This window comes from Rhipicephalus microplus, chromosome 5, assembly GCF_043290135.1.
Source record: "Rhipicephalus microplus isolate Deutch F79 chromosome 5, USDA_Rmic, whole genome shotgun sequence".
In the NCBI taxonomy this organism is placed as follows: Eukaryota; Metazoa; Arthropoda; class Arachnida; order Ixodida; family Ixodidae; genus Rhipicephalus; species Rhipicephalus microplus.
In genome coordinates, this window is record NC_134704.1 from 83,493,152 (window position 1) to 83,508,435 (window position 15,284).

The 15,284-nt window shown below is 48.2% G+C and overlaps 1 protein-coding gene across 1 annotated transcript in view; it reads left to right on the forward strand.

Annotated features, from left to right (window-relative positions):
- Positions 1–1,464: 1,464 nt before the first annotated feature.
- The window catches only part of LOC142817508 (uncharacterized), a 31,153-nt gene continuing 17,333 nt past the window's right edge, over positions 1,465–15,284 (forward strand). The window contains exons 1-2 of the mRNA XM_075894527.1: positions 1,465–1,785; positions 12,736–12,802. Coding sequence (XP_075750642.1) covers positions 1,465–1,785; positions 12,736–12,802 — 388 coding nt within the window. The remainder of the gene's footprint in view (positions 1,786–12,735; positions 12,803–15,284) is intronic.

Genomic DNA, 15,284 nt, shown 5'->3' on the forward strand with positions numbered 1-15,284 from the left:
CAGCAGACGCTCCAAAAATCAAACACGAAACTTCACAACACGATTCCGGCTGTAAGCATGTTTCGCGCTCTTCTTCTCTTGGATTTTGGAGCCAATTTCTTGTGAAACTTCGAAAAGACTTTCCTCAACAGTCCAAAATGTATACAGCACGTGCATTGCAGACCGAGGAAGCAACTTCATCAGGTACGTACTACGGCGATAGAAAGAAAGGCGAACAGCGGAAAGTGTTGCTTTCGACTCAGTCGAACTGCGGTGAGCCTGGGCTGTTGAAAAGCCCAATCTGTGCCCTATGCCGGTGTCAACGTAGCGCTAGAATCTCGCTCCGACTTGCGCTCATACACCGAATGTGTTTATTATTTACCAGTCATATGCCGAGGACCGAGGTGAATGGACGCTCTTCACGTCGGCTCTGTTCTCATAGAATGATTTCGCAGCGAATACAGCCAGGCGCCGCTCGGATTTATATACCATCTGATTCTTTTCGTCACCGAGAATCCGAAGAGACCATATTCTAAGGTGGGTGATCATTTTTCGAGCTTTTACGACCGAAAACCAGCCCCCACCAAGCAGCGTCTACTATTCCTACGACCGGCGCTCCGCGTCGAATGGGGCGGCCTCACGATAGCCAGGCCTCAGCGTTCGCGCCATTCAGGCCGTAATCATCAATAATGGAGGTATCGCAGCAAAAATGAAGACGCCACCCAACGGGAAGACGAAGACGTCACCCAACGGGAAGATGACACAGGCAACGGGTGGACAGAAGTTCGAAACAGAAAACGTTCTAAGAAAGGTAGCCAGGAACGCCGTGGTAGCCCTTGCCCTACCCGAACGCCTAGAACGCGCGGTGCAAATCTGATATCCCGGATAATCAGAGCCAGCAAAATGCCAAGACTGCCGACAGGCGACTACAAGATAGTGATAAGGCCAAGAGGAGGACTGCAGCTATCCAAGCTCAGCCTAATGGAGCTAGACAAAGCCGTGTATGAAGCAGCCGAGATCCCTTATGAAGAAAGAGAGACGGACACGATTTGTCCGAATAATTTTCAGAACATCTTGGTCGTTAGCACCCCAAACCAAGACCACGCAGACAAGTACCAAGGCATCAAGCACATCAAAGCCAACGACAAGTTGTATGAGGTGGGAGCATACGAGACGGCCCCGGAACTCACTGCCAAAGGTGTAATCAAAGGAGTTCCTTTGAACGAAAGCCCACTGGACATCACCGCAGCTATTATTACAGCCTGAAATCCTACGGCGATCGCAGCCAAACGTCTTGGCAACACCATGACAATGATAGTCTTTTTTGACGGCAGCAGAGTCCCGACGCACGTCATGTACAGAGGAGTGCTCACAAGCTGTTCACTATACAGGAAACAAGTTGACTTTTGCAAACAATGCAACAGACTTGGGCACAGGAGTGACGTGTGTTGGAGGCCAAACGACAAGCTATGTGCGGGTTGTGGAATGCCTCATCCGAGCGAGGACCACCACTGTCAGTCACGATGTCAGCTGTGCGGCAAGGATCATCTCACGGCTGACAAACTCTGCAAGGACAAGTTCAAGACACCCTACATCGTAAAACAGCGCCAGCGGTTCCGACAACTTCAAGAGACGCTCGAGGAGAACTACCCCCTACCACCAAGCCAACCGAACGCGGGAGGCCCAAATTCTGGACGAGGGCAACGACTGGGTCAGATCAAGGTCTTGGTCCTGCGCAACGCCCCGTGGCTACACCTCCAAGTCTTCTGGAGCGAGAAGGCGCACTACATCCCGTTCCAGATCCCGGTCTAAGCCAAAGGATGGCAATGGCCATCAGGGGAACCCGGCATTCACGGTGAGCTGGTCAGACGTGGCTAAAGGGACGCACCTTGAGCCTTCGGGGGAAACTGCGCATAATGTCAGTGATATAGTGGAGCTGAAAAAAGAAAACGCTGAGCTTAGAGAATTGATATCACAGCTTACTCGGGAAATTCAAAGTCTTAAAAACTGCACCAATAGAACTTCTAGTCAAATGCGTTCCGCGGCCCAAGAGCGCCTCGAAGAAATGCCAGATAAGCGAATGGACGAGGACAGTACCCCGCCACCTCTTAAAAGAAAAGCTCAGGTGTCTAATGACAAAACTACGGCGCAAACCTCGAACATTAATCAAACATTGTCCGATTTACAGAAAGCAGTTAAGGAACAGGCAGAGGCAACCAACGACCTCTCGCTTGCAATATCCATGATCATGAATAGACTAGATAAACTCGAAGCTAACGTAGCCAATCTCAACCCTAGGACACCTCCGGTACTTCCAGCTACCAACCTTCCGATGAGCACTGAAGGCAATTCACACTTATCTCAGGGCACCACATCACCGGCTATATCAACTAATTTCATGAGGCCTGCCTCCTTTCACCCTCCTCCCTCTTCGATAGCCAACTCAAAATAGGGAAGCCCAGAAAAAGGTACTTAATTATTTGGCAGTGGAATTGCAGGAGCTATGAGGGGAAGAGAGTAGTCCTGCAACAACACCTTGGAGACAGTACCAGACCGGATGTTCTAATTTTGCAGAAAACCCATGATTTAGCTAAGCTACCGGGATATCAGGCGATCGGCCCCCCAACAGGGGCTATTAGAACACTAACCACTCTAGTAAGGAAGGAACTCGTAGCAATCTGCCACGACACCCGCATCACAGAAATTGACCATATACTCGTACAACTTGCCCCTTCCAGAAAAAAATCTCCGAGCATATTTATTCCGAATTTGTACCGCAATCCCACACGCATACGACAACGCTTCCTTCTTCTCTTTAAGAAGGCCGTAGATATAGCGGGACCCAGTCCACTCGTCATATGTGAAGACTTTAATGCTCCACACAGTGCTTGGGGATACGGATACACAAGAGCCAAAGGAAAAACGCTATGGCAGGATATTCAAGAAACCGGCTTAACTCTCATCACTGACCCCAACACCCCTACGCGTATGTGAACTGGGCTTGCAAGAGACACCACTCCAGGCTTAACGTTAGTTCGTAACGTGGGGACAGCTAAAATGAAAAAAAAAACACATTCGATGATCTTGGGAGTGATCATCGAATATTAGAAATCAGGATAGAAACCACGGCTGCCACAGAAATTCAGAGACAGATTAGATGGACTGACTGGGATAAGTTTCGGAAAGTCAGAAACGCGAAAAAACAAGACCCTATCAGCAATATTGAAGATTGGATCAAAGATGTCAATAACGACGTCAGCGAGGCAACGCGAAGTATCACTTCAAGTCCACCCTTAGAGCAGATTGATAGCCGTCTCGCACACATGTGGGAGGCCAAGCAGTCATTGCAGAATAGATGGCGGGGACAGAGGCACAACAGGCCCTTGCGCAAGCGCATAGCCAAGCTGACCAAACAGATCGAAGAACATTGTAAGCAGCTAAGCAAACTGCAATGGGACCAAGTTTGTAACAGTTTCGATGGCCAAATGAATGGTGGTCAGACATGGCGCATGCTCAAACACCTGCTAGACCCAGATAACACCAAATCAGCACACACGCAAACCTTGCGTAAACTGGTGCACCGGTATAACGGCAGTGAGGAGGACTTTATCTCTGAGGCTAGCAACACGTACATTTCCGCCATGCCTGTCATAGAGCACGGACCACATTCCGGAGGCCCGAACGAGCTCTTAGATGAGGAGTTTACTGTGGCTGAAATCAGGGCTGCGCTACAGAAGCTAAACACCAAATCTGCACCGGGACCAGACGGGATCACTAACAGAACACTACGGAACCTTGACGACCAAGCCATAGAGAACATCACGCAATATATTAACGAGTGCTGGACCGCGGGCACTATACCAAAACAGTGGAAAAAAGCTAAAGTAATCCTCATCCCCAAGCCCGGGAAACCCCCCGATCTATCGAATTTACGCCCCATATCACTAACGTCTTGTGCTGGGAAGCTGATGGAACACGCTTTTCTAGACAGAATCAACACTTATCTTGAGGAGAACGAAATCTACCCAGATTCCATGTTGGGTTTTCGCACACGGCTCTCCACGCAAGACGCCATGCTGCAAATTAAGCAGCAGATTCTAGACAACAAAACAAGAGCTACCCGGGCGATCTTAGTATTAGACCTTAAAAAAGCCTTCGACAAAGCATCGCATACGGCAATATTACATCAGATGTGCCAATTAAGCTAAGGATCGAGAGCGTATAACTATGTCAAGGACTTCCTAACAGACAGAATGGCATCCATCGTAATGGTAGAACTGAGATCTGAGGAAAGGCTTATGGACAGTGCTGATACCCCGCAGTGTTCGGTCATATCGCCAATGCTGTTTAATCTCATAATGATAGGACTCCCGGCGCGGCTGAACTCAATATACAGAATACATAATTCTATATATGCAGATGATATCACCATCTGGGCATGTGAAGGTAGTGACGGAGAGATAGAGCAGAGGAGGCCGTCACCACTATTGAGGATTATCTTGAAGGTACTGGCCTCGAGTACTCGCCAGATAAATCCAAACTCCTCCTCTATCGCTCCACGCTTAAAGGCAGACCACCCAAGGGATACGACTGGGACCGTGCTTACGAAAAGATCCAAATTCACACCAAAAGCGGCAGGACTATCCCTATAGTGCAACAAATCAGAGTACTTGGACTCATCATCGAGTGTAATGGTACAAACGGTGAAACCGTCAAGAGGTTAGTAACCAAAGTCACCAACGAAATGCGGCTATTCAAGAGAGTCACAGACAAACACCAGGGCATGAAAGAGGCTAACGTCATCAGGCTTATTTATTCATTCGCCATAAGTCATATTATATACGTAGCGGCTTATCTAAACTGGTATACAGCCGAAAAACTCAAAATCAACGTACTCATACGAAAGGCGTACAAACAAGCTTTAGGCCTTCCAGATAGCACCAGCAACAAAAAACTGTTTCAACTGGGCTTACATAACACTTTAGAGGAGCTGATAGAAGCGCAACAGATTGCCCAGTTGGAGAGACTAGCCAGCACGCGCACAGGACGGTGTATCCTTGACAAGTTGGGGATAAATTACCATAGACAACGAGGAAGTAAAGCGTCGATTCCAAAGGTGATCAGGGAAAAGATCCAGGTCCCCAATCTGCCCAAAAACATGCACCCCGAACTTAATCAGGGCAGAAGAGAAAGCCGTGCTAGAACTTTACCTAAAGCCTACGGCAGAGACAAGGAGGCGTTGTTCGTAGACGCAGCGGAGTACCCTAGTCACAAATCCTACGTTGCGGCAGTAATAAACACTGACCGCAAATGCGTAAACGCGTGCTCCATACGCTCGGATAATTCAGAAATCGCGGAAGAGGTGGCTATTGCACAGGCCATAATTTCCCCAAAGTGTAGGTATGTGATCAGCGACTCACAGTCGGCAATCCGTAACTATGCACGAGGAACAATATCTCCCGAGGCAGCCAACATACTCTTCCGCAAGGCAAATCTCGTATCATCCAATGAATTCAAAGAAAAGTATATTATACGGTTCTCAGTCCACACCCCGTGTGCGTCTCTCATTCCTAACCTCAACGAGGAAGCACACCGCGTAGCGCGAGGTCTCACTTACCGCACTCGCGATGGAGCTTCACATGAGGTACTGGGAGGAGAAGAGGGGTGGGAGAGGGACAGAATGTGTAGGTTCTGCGACATTATCCAATTCTACCAAAAGTCGAGGCGCAGGTTTCCACCACCTATAGCTCCACATTAGACAGATCTCAGGAGGTTGATTGGAGGCGACTTCAAACTAGAGCATTTCCCAACCCGAAGCACCAAAATCGCATCTACCCCGAACTATACCCAGATGACTCTTGTGAGCTATGTAGCATGAGACGCACCACCCTAGAGCATATGTTATGGGAATGCACACAGATACAGGACGCCAATGCAGTCTCCCCAGAACAGCGTGGGGCGCGGTGGAGAGCCGCGCTGATCAGCTCAGATCGGACAGATCAAATATGGGCCATCTAGCGAGCACGAGAGGCGGCTGAGAGACAGGGTCTCTCCACCGCCCCAGGCGCGGCTTAGGCCCACGCCTCAATCCGCTGGTTAAATAAAGTTTGATCACTCACTCACTCATATGCCAAGCACTCGGAAGACACGCGCACAGATTCGCCTAGCGACAGTCAAGGCATGCCACCGTTCGACTATGTCTAGCCATGCTTTCATCGCCGTGCACGTCTTTTTGCATCGTGGTAGTAGGCCGTTTCAATTGTACTAAACGTGTGCGGTGCCTGCATCCACGCGTGAGTCCTAATATCTCCTACTATTGGTATTCGGCCTGCGAGAGTATACGGTAATGATTTACTACAGGCATACTGCACGCAAATCGCTGCTGTAAAGCGCAACACCAGGCGTCGTGCTTCAATAAACGCAATAAGTACACTTCTACTTGTGCACTTTTACAAGGCTCATGTAGTTTTTTCTGCTGGTTGCGATCGTACACTGGTGGCGAAGCTCAGCGTTTTTCATTGTGGATTGAAATCTGTGCAATCGGAAAACACCACACTGGCACAATTCCCGGATCGTGTTGTGATCTTCACAGACACTGCTGAGTAAAGTCTTGAGCACCGTGAGCACCAACCATCTTCGGTTACCAGGGCGAACGCTGTCTGGGCACTTTTTTTGTTGTTGCTCCGAGGTGCTCCGAAAAAATTCGGCGGAGCGACGCTGTGCAAACCCAGCATTCGTTGCGTGCCACGACTGCTCCGGTGCACAATTCCCGAAGATGCTATCAGACTCTCTCTAGAGACTCGAGAAATATATCTTGAGCTTGGTACTATCTCGGACTCAGACTCACTAAAACTTCCCTGAGCCGAGCTCACCGAGGCTTCCACTCACAAACATTTTATCCAACCTGACTCACTTGGACTCGAGCTCACCAGAATACTGCTTACCTAAACTCACTCAGACTCAGACTCACGGCTTCATTAGAGTCTGTGTGGGTGTGGGTGAATCGACTGATGAGTGAGTTCGCCGACCTACGAATGCCGTATACTCTTGTGCTGGTTGTTTCTGCATCCAAAGACGCCGCACTGTTACCCATACTACATCTCGCATAGGTGGTAGTGGTGTGAATAGGTGCTTTCTCGTATTCGAAAGTCCCAGGCACACCGCTTGCCGTGTCAATTTTTTGCCACAGATACACGCTTTGGCAGTTCGGACGTCTTGGTGTGAGAGTATGCACCGGAAGCCTAAGGCCGCGTTTACACTGAGCATTCCGGCCGCCGAAAGTGCTCCGAATCCGGTTCGGCGGCGGCGAGATCCACCGAAAGGGCCCTCTCCGCGCCGATCGCTCTCAGACCGATTTTTGCGGCATCTGCCGCCGAATCGGTCACCGCGGACCAATAGGAGCGCTAGTCAAGGAATTTTCGAAAAATGGCGGCCAAGCCCTACTCACTTGTTATGCCGCAGTGCACGTAACTGAATATTGAAATCAACGGGAGTTTAACCTACTCTGTGCCTACTTCGCGTCCGTATTTCGTGGAATAGGTGACCGAGCTAGCTGTTGGCGTGGCCGAGCTTGTTGCGGTCTTGCAGAGCAAAACGAACCCACCAACGCCGCTGGCGTCGGTGGTTTTTCTGCTCTTCGTGCATTACAAGACAGCCACTTGCCAGCAAAGTAAGCAGTACTGTCTTTTCTTGCTTCTTGCGTACGAGAATCGTCGAAGTATACACCACCAGATATCGCAGTAGCGTTTGCCAGCCGCGACAACAACCGGGTGACAGCGCGTCCATCCCGCGTTCGCCCCGTAGTAGATGGCATATTCGGCGGCGCGGGGCTCGTCCAGTGAGAACTACGCTGCGTTTCGGCGGCAGGGGAATTTCGGTCGCTGTAGAAAGCGGATGTTCCAGTGTGAACTAGGCATGAGTGCCTGGGTGCGAGATAGGCATGTTCTGGTCTATAGCGCTTGCAGGACGAGACAGGACAGGACACATACGACACACACACACAGCGTTAACTTCTAACAATGCAGTCTATTCTAAGAAGAAGGATGAGTTGTTTAATGAGAAGGAGGAGGAGAGGTTGGTCTGGAAAGCCTGCCACTCCTCACGTCGGTGTGGTGAAAATAGTAAGAAAGAGAAAGAGGGAAGCATGATGAGGAGGGGTGACTGTGGTATCAGTTTATTCCAAGCTTCAACAGTACGTTTAACATACCCAGGTACGCGTGCATAGGTCGGCGAATTCGCTCAGGAGCCGGCTTCATCGAACTCACTCAGACTCAGATTAAGCCGTGAGTCTGAGTCTGTGTGTGCCCGGGTGAGGAATATTTTCGTGACTCTGAGTAGGAATGAGTCGGGTTGTGCAATATATTTGGTAAGTGTGAGTCTGAGTGAGTTCGGCTCAGGAAAAACTTGGTGAGTGCGAGTCCGAATGAGCTCCAAAGCGCCATGTATAATTAACTTGGATCCCGGTCTGCAGCTTCGTCTTCCCCCAAGGATATCTCGAGCTGAGGAGACTCTTCTATGCCGCCTGTGGCTTGGAGTGGCCTTCACGAACGCATACTCTTATCTCATTGGAATGGCAAGCTCTCCTACATGCACTTACTGCAGTTGCGAAGAAACCATCGCGCACCTTCTGTGTGAGTGCACCCATTTCAACGCGCAAAGACAAGAACTCACTGCAGCTCTGGATAGACTGGATGATCGACCTTTGTCGAAACAAAGGATTCTGGATCATTGGCCGAGCCCATCCTCAGCCCAGAAGGCTTTGAAAGCTTTGCTGCGCTTTTTGCGGACAACTGTCCTCAGAGACAGACTTTAGTTTCTTATACTCTTTGATGTTGCCTTTCCTATGTCGCAATTTTAGATACGGAGCATCTTATACTCGCGCCTTGTAGTGCGCCGTCCGCGCCGTCCGCACCGCTTCTCGAACATTCGACAGCTGACGCGCGCGCATGCGCCGTCGCGCCGTCGCCCACTCTTCCACCATCTGTGCATCCCTTCCTCCTCTACACACCGCGCGCGCTTCACTCCTCCACCATCTGTGCACCCTTCCTCCTCTACACACCGCGTTCGACATCTACAATTCTCCTGATTCTCCAGTGGACGCGCATGTGGCGTCGCGCTTCGAGAACATTCAACAGCTGACAGTGCATGCGCCGTCGTGCTGTATATATACTCAAGGTCGGCGCTCGCTCGCTCAGTTGCCGCTCGTCGGTTGGTTTGTACGGCGCGTCGACATCCAAGGTCGCGGTGAAATGAATTCCAATGAATCCACAAACACAATGATCGACGTCCCTTCGACCAGCGCCGCCCTTTCGCATACGTGTGTACGTGTTCACTCATTTAACACCCCCTCCTATAACCACGTTAACCAATTTAGCCATCGACCCAAGTAAGTCGCAATTTAACACCCCATTTCACAACCACGTTAACCAATTTAGTCATCGACCCAAGTAAGTCGCACTTTAACACCCCGTTAACCAATTATATGGTCCGCATCCTCCTCAGTGTTCCCCCGAGGGAAGCTGCGGGCAATTTTTTTTTTGTAATTTCCCTGTCTCTTCGCAACATTTCTTTTAAACATATTTCATTCCCCTCACCCCTTTCCCCAGCACAGGGTAGCCAGCCGGTCTAAGAACTGGCTAACCTACTTGTCTTTCCGCTTAAACTTTCTTCCTCCTCTTGAGTAAATCTCAGAGAGTTCCACTTCCTTTGTCTACCTAAAGTGCTATCTAGACGTCTTACTGCAGCATGACTACTCCAGTCTACTCGCAGGTATTCCAAAACAGTATCGTTCATACACCATTTCAATATTTATTAATCGGAGCTGCAAACTACGTAGGACGGGAAGGAGGAGGGTGCCTCGATTTTTTTCCCACTTACTCTATCGAACAAGTTCTTAATAAATACATTTTATGCTATCAACTTTTCCGAGAAAAATGACCTTACTGGATTGCAAACACTCAGAAATTGTTTTCGAAGATTCTCCGCTGAACGGCGCCAAGAAAAGCACTGATTACGTGAGCTATTGGTGTTAAAGACCATTGACACCAGTGTTAAAGAAGCTAATGATAGGCTAACGTACTCTTGAGTCGACTCGCTCAGACTCATAAGACTCATGATAGCCACTCAGACTCATGAGTCTGATGCCCATATTTACAAACCAACCTCATACTTTCCTCGAGTATTTTGTTATCGGGTTTAAACCTTTATTGCGCATGATAAACATAATCGGACCAGCATGCATGAACTAGTCTTGCCCCTATCTTTCACCCTGTTACCATTTTTGGGCTTTTATAACGCATGTAGAGAGCACAGGAAGTTGAGGAAAACGTGAGGTAAGGCCGAGGTTGCTATGTGAATACGGGTCTTCAGATCGAGCTGAGTTGGAGTGTTAGTGAGTCCGGGTGAGTAATCTTTTGGTGAGCTGGAGTCCGAATGAGTCCGGTTGAAGAAATCTTTCGTGAGTCCGAGTGAGTATAAAGCTCGACATTCATTTCATGAGTGAGTCTGTGTAAGCTCCGTAAGTTTTGCCAACGTATGCCTACGTGCGGCCTACTTTTGTAGGATAACCAACAAGCCCACCATGCAGCCAAAGTCTAATTTCTTGTTTTTTTCGTCGCTCCCATATAAGTGAGGCAACTGTGGGGAGTGAACTGAGTGAAATAAATATTTACACATGACAACTCGCAATTTAATAACATTGCGGCTGGTTGGGCCTTCAGTGAGCATCGTTACAAAGCACCGTCGTATATATATATATATATATATATATATATATATATATATATATATATATATATATATATATATATATATATATATATATATATATATATATATATATATATATATATATCCTGATGAAGGCCAGACTCTAGGCCGAAACGTCGAAATAAACCACGTTGTGACCGCTCACGGAGGATCTACTGGACTATATATATATATATATATATATATATATATATATATATATATATATATATATATATATATATATATATATATATATATATATATATATATATATTCTTCCTTGCAAGTTTATTTGTGATTTCATTGTAAAACTCGTTTCTTTGGTCCTACAAGGTATTAAAAAAAATTGGCAGATCCCACGTACAGTGAGAATCAATGATATGCGAAGCACGAATGAGGAAGGTTGATATGTCACTTTAATGTCGGCACAGCGTTACGAAGCGGAGGTAGATTATGCCGTAGATGGCATTCATGTCATGATTATCATGTTTGGAGGTGTCATTTACCTTCGTCGTCCATTCACGTCCCGTACTGCCAAATTAGGTATATGTGAAGCTAGCGAAACGGTGACCAGCGCTTTCTGAACGGCCCAATACACTCCTACGTAAACGTTAACGCGCACCCACGCTGGCCGCAGCGATCCTAAAAGATAGCACAACGCGCAGCACTCTATATAGTCTGACGCCAGGCGCGACCGGCACGACCAGCGTCCGTCGGTGCGGCCCGGCGGCAACCGGCGCGAAATGCGACATGCTGAATTTCGTACCAATGACGTTACCCAGACAGCATCGCGTCTGCCCTCGTGACGAAGGGACGCCGGGCGCGCTCAGACGCGCATTCGTCAAAGCAACGAAACGCGGCGCGCGCCTGCATATCGGCGCCTGGCGTGGCATCGCCCGCGTGACTCGACGAAATGAACGCCGCGCGCACGTGCGCCGGGTCACGTCGAAGTGTGTCGGCGCCTTGAGTGTGGCATGTAGTCATGTTCGTGCATGACACGCATCTCATGATTTCCATGTTTACCAGTCACATAGCTTCGTCATCCTTATTCACGTGACGTAATGCCAAATTTATCATATGTGAAGCTAGCGAAACGGCCGCGAGCGCATAATGAGTGTGGCATGTAGTCATGTTGTTACATGACGCGCATGTCATAATCATCATGTTTGGACGTGTCATTTACCTATGTCATCCGTTCGCGTCACGTAATACCAAATTCGGTACATGTAAAACTAGTGAAACGGCCGCGCTAGAGCATCATGAGCGTAGCATGTAGTTGCGTTTTTATATGACACGCATCTCTTGTTTATGAAGTTTGCACCACTATCATACCTTCATCATCCATTCACGTTCCGTAATATCAAATTCGGTATAGGTGAAGCTGTCGAAACGGCCAAGAGTGCATCATGAGCTTGGCATGTAGTCATGTTGTTACATGACACGCATCTCACGATTATCATGATTTCACCAGTCCCATATCTTCGTCATCCACTCGCGTCCCGTAATACCAAGTATGGTATACGCGAAGCTAGCGAAACGGCCGCGAGCGCATCATGAGTTTGGCATGTAATCATGTTGTGACATGACACGCATGTCATGATTTTTATGGTAGGGTCTGGCGCTTGTGTTCGCCATGCAGTCATGTCATACCATGCCAATTTAGCAACATGTCATGTGAACGAAACCGCCGCGACAGCTGCAAGACCATGAATTGTAAATAATGACATTCATGAGATTCATGTCATGATTTTCATGTTATGGCTAGTCACTCATGCTCCTCATACAGTCAGGTTATGGCATACCAAGCTAGGTGTTGATACCATTATTGAACCAGCCAGGAGAGCTAAAAGTCTTAAGCGGCTAGATAGATAGATACGCTCAAAGTCGCCGAAGTTCGCTAAGAAATGCTTCGCATTTAAAATAAATAAATAAAATAATGCAAATGTCATACGATAATTCTTATACCAGTGTGCTGCACATTTCTTCTTATTTTGTTTTTCCTCTCAGGTTATGTTTAACGAAAAACAAGGGAAAGGACCTGCTGGCAAACCACATACAATGGAAAATGCTGAAAGTGAGCACGACAATGTTTTTCTTTTCTTTTAATGGGCCCTACAACATGTTCTGAGCATGGTCCGAAACTGTGCCAATCAGTAGTAGATGCTCCCGCGAACACGCGAGCCAAATATTATAGTGCAGCACGCGGTCCATTATTCACAATAAATTATCAAAATCAGCCAAATATTGCTTTCTCTTCTCTCGAGAAATGACAGAAGAGGTGAGATGGGGGTCGCAAAGCGAGCCCTAATCATTGACAATATAGAGAGAGGGGTGAGAGGGGGGCGCTAAGTAAGCCCCATACATGGACATGAGGCGAAGGCGGGGTGCTGCGACAAACCTCCTCTCCCCACGCCCCGCCCCCCTGAATGGTAACCCTGCGCACGCTTGTGAGCGTTAGAGTGACAGCGGGGGTTAAGGGAATAGTTACCGCGGTGCTAATTTCGTGGCGGACAGCGTGTTTGAATATAGCGCGATAGTGTTTACGTGCCCAAGCTTACTTAAGCTAGGAGTGTTGTGACACGTAGCCCGGGGTGACTGTACAAAATAAGTGAAAAGAAAAAATTACACCATTCCCACGAACTGAATGATGATGAGTGGGGTGAAGCGTCCATCCATCCGTTAGTACATCCATCCGTCTGTCCCTGCGTATGTCCGTCTGTCTGTCTCTACGTCCATCCGTATCTAGTGAACATTCCAAATAACACCATCTTGCATGTTTTCGTCATATATTGATTATATACAAGTACTGCCATCTAGCGGACATTACAAGAACTAAACGAGAGGTGGCTACCTACTACAGACATCGGGGACGCATGACCCATGCCTTAAGGAACTTCGCTCACCGGTGGGTTCAAATGGGTATGTGCCACCGGGGGTTAAAAACGATAACGGTACGAACGGGTGATGCCATAAGAAGCTTCTCCCCCTGAAAAAAAAAAAAAAAAGCTGAGAATGATTGCTTGTATTCACGCGCGCACCAATGTTAGTGGTCTTTGTAGTAACAATAAAAGTAACTAAATATCAACCAGGCACGAAAAGCGAACAAAAAGATGTAGATTGGTTAACATCGATCTTGCAGTTAGGACTAGGAATGCTTGAAACGGGAAGTCATCTCAACAACTAGGCTAAGTCAGTAATACCCTGTCACGGAACATCCCTCAAGACAAGCGAAGCCGTTTTACGCAGTCGTTTGCTACGAAAAAAGTGGATCCGTCCCTACCAACGCTAAATTGACTTCGAATAGGTCGTCCAAAACGGTTGCCATGTTCTGCGTGCGATGTACTGGCCGTATCACATACTGCGCATGCGCATTTATTTACCGCTAAGCCCGCCATCGCGCTAGGCCCGCTATACCACTGAGTCCGACGAACTGTAATTGTCCATTATGTGCTCATGGTCTCTGAAGTATAGCGTCTCGTTATTTTGTTAGCGGTCGGGTTTCTGCGTGTGTCAAGCGCCTCTATGTGTAACACTAGAATAGGCGTACGCAGGGGTCCCCATTGGTGGCATTGACGGATCCCGAGGGGGGGGGGGGAGGAGAGGCCAAACCTCTGTCAGCGCCTCTACCCCTGAATTCAGTGCTCGTAGTTCACCTCCTATCGCCAATAAGGACGAATGAGTGAAACCACTTTGAGCACACTTTAACACTATTTGATTGTGCTATGAAGTGGTTTTTCTCTTAGTAAAAACAAAAATGACAGCATATACACGGAGTGAATGATGATGAGTGGGGCGGAGCGTCCGTCAGCCCGCCCATGCTTCCGTCCGTCTGTTCATTCCTGCTTCCGTCCGTTCGCGCGACCATCCATGTGTCCATCCATGCGTCTGTCTATGCGTTCATCCATCCGCGAGTGCGTCCATCTGTCCGTCCGTCCGTGCGTCCATCTATAGAACACTCCAAGTACTGCCATCTCGCATCCCGGTGGCTACATACAACGACGGAGGGTGTACATACCCACGCCTTAAAGAGCTTCGCCCCTAAAAAAGCAATGACCACGTCCCCGTCTCCAGTGTTACTTTAGCTGACCTAAAATGAGTGGCTGGATCCGCCCCTGATTGTTGGACACAATAAATGAATAAAGAATACAACTTAACGCTCAAATAAAGTCTAGCAGCGTGAGCTTCTTGGCTAGTGAGTTATACATATTGAACTAAGAGATCAGCAATCCCGCGAGGCGGCTGAGGAGCTTGGCACCTCAGTCCCCACGTGGGAGCTGCCCGCAACACAGTGATCTGTGTTTTGGAGGACCAAATAAAAGTTTATTTAATCCAATCCAAGAGAACAGCGTTCTTTACGGTTATCTGCGAGGAGTGAAAGGTCACACATAATAGTGTGACTGGATAGCGGGGAGATTGCTGTCTAACTGTTCACAATTACTTGTGTAGTGAAGAAGATGAGTGCTACTCAGAAAGGCAGGGGGTATGACTCAGTCGGTGAAGAAGACGACGTTTGGTTGGCTGGGTACTCAGACTGGTTCCGCCATTACCACTTGACG